General features: G+C 52.2%; 1 protein-coding gene across 1 annotated transcript in view; it reads right to left on the bottom strand.

Annotated features, from left to right (window-relative positions):
• Positions 1 to 750: 750 nt before the first annotated feature.
• The window catches only part of CDK12 (cyclin-dependent kinase 12), a gene marked incomplete at its 5' end in the record, with an annotated part of 16,044 nt that continues 14,810 nt past the window's right edge, over positions 751 to 1,984 (bottom strand). Inside the window, 2 exons of the mRNA XM_009078361.1 lie at positions 751 to 923; positions 1,634 to 1,984. The exon at positions 1,634 to 1,984 is cut by the window's right edge and continues 75 nt beyond it. Of these exons, the coding sequence (XP_009076609.1) occupies positions 892 to 923; positions 1,634 to 1,984 (383 nt within the window). The remainder of the gene's footprint in view (positions 924 to 1,633) is intronic.

Below are 1,984 nucleotides of genomic sequence, written 5' to 3'. Positions count from 1 at the left end.
GTGTCCTGAGCATCAGCAAAACCTTTTGCTTTCTCCCCCCTCTGTCCCCCAGTTCCCCCCCAAGTCAGGGTTTGCTTCAAGAGGGCCCTCCTAAGCAAGGGCACTGCCTTCACCCCCAGCCCCCCATGCTCTCTGGCACGGCCTGTGAGGCAGGGGGAGCACAGAGCAGCCTGGCTGGGAGGGGGGAGCGGAGGGCTGGCCCTGCCCTAAGGCAGTGACACGGCTACAAGTGACTCTGGGGAGGGAAGGATGTGACTTCCTGCAGGACATGACCTGCTCCCAGTGCCAACTCCACTCCCCAAACCAGCCCTGTCTCCTCTGGAGCAAGACCTGAGCTGTCTTCCTCTCCCTCACCCACAAACTATGGCATGGATCGAGTCATTCCTGGCGATGACGTAGAGGCCACAGACACCTTGTCGGAATCAGATCCTCAAATCATTGGCAAAACTGGTTATTAAAAAGGTCAAACTTTATTGTGAAAACCAGTAGTCTTCCAGGACCACCCCTCCACCCATATCCCTCAGTCCACTTTGAAAACTAGATTGTATTTCAATCCAGAACAAAAACAAACAAACAAAGGAGGAAAAAAAAACCCGCAAAAAAAAAAATCTTCAGGTAAAATTTGTCAAGCCAAGCTGATCTGGGGACAGCAAATCATTGCAAGGAATCATCAACAGAGAACAACGGCATCCAATTCCATCTGCTCTACAGTAACCTAGTTATCTTCCAGTACTAGGGCAACAACAACAGAAAGAAAAGCACGATCACAACTGGCTCTGGTGGGCGGGTGTTGAAGGCACGAGAACACAGCACGTTCAGCTACATGGCAGGAGGAGGGCTCGGGCCAAAACAGGCTCCCCGCGGGGTCTGAGACATACCCAGGAGGCGCTTCTAGAATTTGGTGAGGTCGTCACAGGCTGTGGCTAATAAATTCAGAAAATCAACAGAAACAAAGAGACATGGAGACATTTACACTCACCTTCCGAAAGGAAATCCCAGAGTTCACTGAGACAAGCTCTGCCTGTAAGCTCTGTGTGTTTTTTAGCTTGGGGAGCTGCTCAAGTTCAAGGGCTCAAAAATTAACTCTAGGGAGAGCACTGGGCAGCCCTGGATGCACAGGTTTTAGATACACAAGTGCCACTGTCCCTCCCTGCAGCACTCATCAAGGTTTCAGCTCTTTAAAGTCATCTCTGGATGTTTATCTTTTATTTAAGAGGGCAGGAAAGAGATGGTGAAAAGGAGTTGGGAAAAATCCACAGATATTCAATATCCTATGCAAAAAACTTTCCTGGATGTGCCAACTGCTTGCTGGGGGGTTTGAGGAGGAACTGACCCTCCAAACTTCCCTTTCATTTTTGGGCAAAACCCCAAAGCTCTAATCAGTCTTCACTGACCCATTCCCAGTGAGGCACTAATGGATTTGGGAGTAAATATTTGCAAGTTTAGGCTCTTTGTAGCTGTTCAAACCTCCTGAGCAGTCCAGCACTTACCACAGGGCCTTAGTCTTGAAACCTGAGGTCTGACCATTCTAGCACCTTCCCTCCTGCCCTGCTCCCTCTTGTGACACTCATCTCATTCCTCCTGGCTGCTTCAATTGCTCAAACCCACGTGTGCCATGGGGGCATGTATTTACCTGTGCTCTCCTCCGGATGCCTCGTCGGGGTTTTCCTGGGCCCCCGTTGCTCACTGCTCTTCTCCCCATTGCTCTCCTCCAGAACAGGCTCCTGGCTCTTCATCAGCTGACTCAGCAGAACTGCCAGCACGTTCTGCATGTCTCCCTGAGCGCTGGCTGCTTCTGGAGTCACCTGCTCCTCCACTCCCTGGGCCTCTGCAGGTGCCTCTTCTATGGCTTCCTCCGCCACCGCCGCCGGGGGCTCGTGCTGCTGCGCCGTGGCCTCGGTCAGGGCCGTGATGGACTGGTTGAGAGCCTCCAGCTGCTGCTGCATCTCGGGGTTGGAGTGGACGTTGAGCAGCTGAGCCATCT

The sequence above is a fragment of the Acanthisitta chloris genome, unplaced genomic scaffold, assembly GCF_000695815.1.
Source record: "Acanthisitta chloris isolate BGI_N310 unplaced genomic scaffold, ASM69581v1 scaffold10157, whole genome shotgun sequence".
NCBI lineage: Eukaryota > Metazoa > Chordata > Aves > Passeriformes > Acanthisittidae > Acanthisitta > Acanthisitta chloris.
This window is presented reverse-complemented; position numbering and strand designations above follow the sequence as displayed.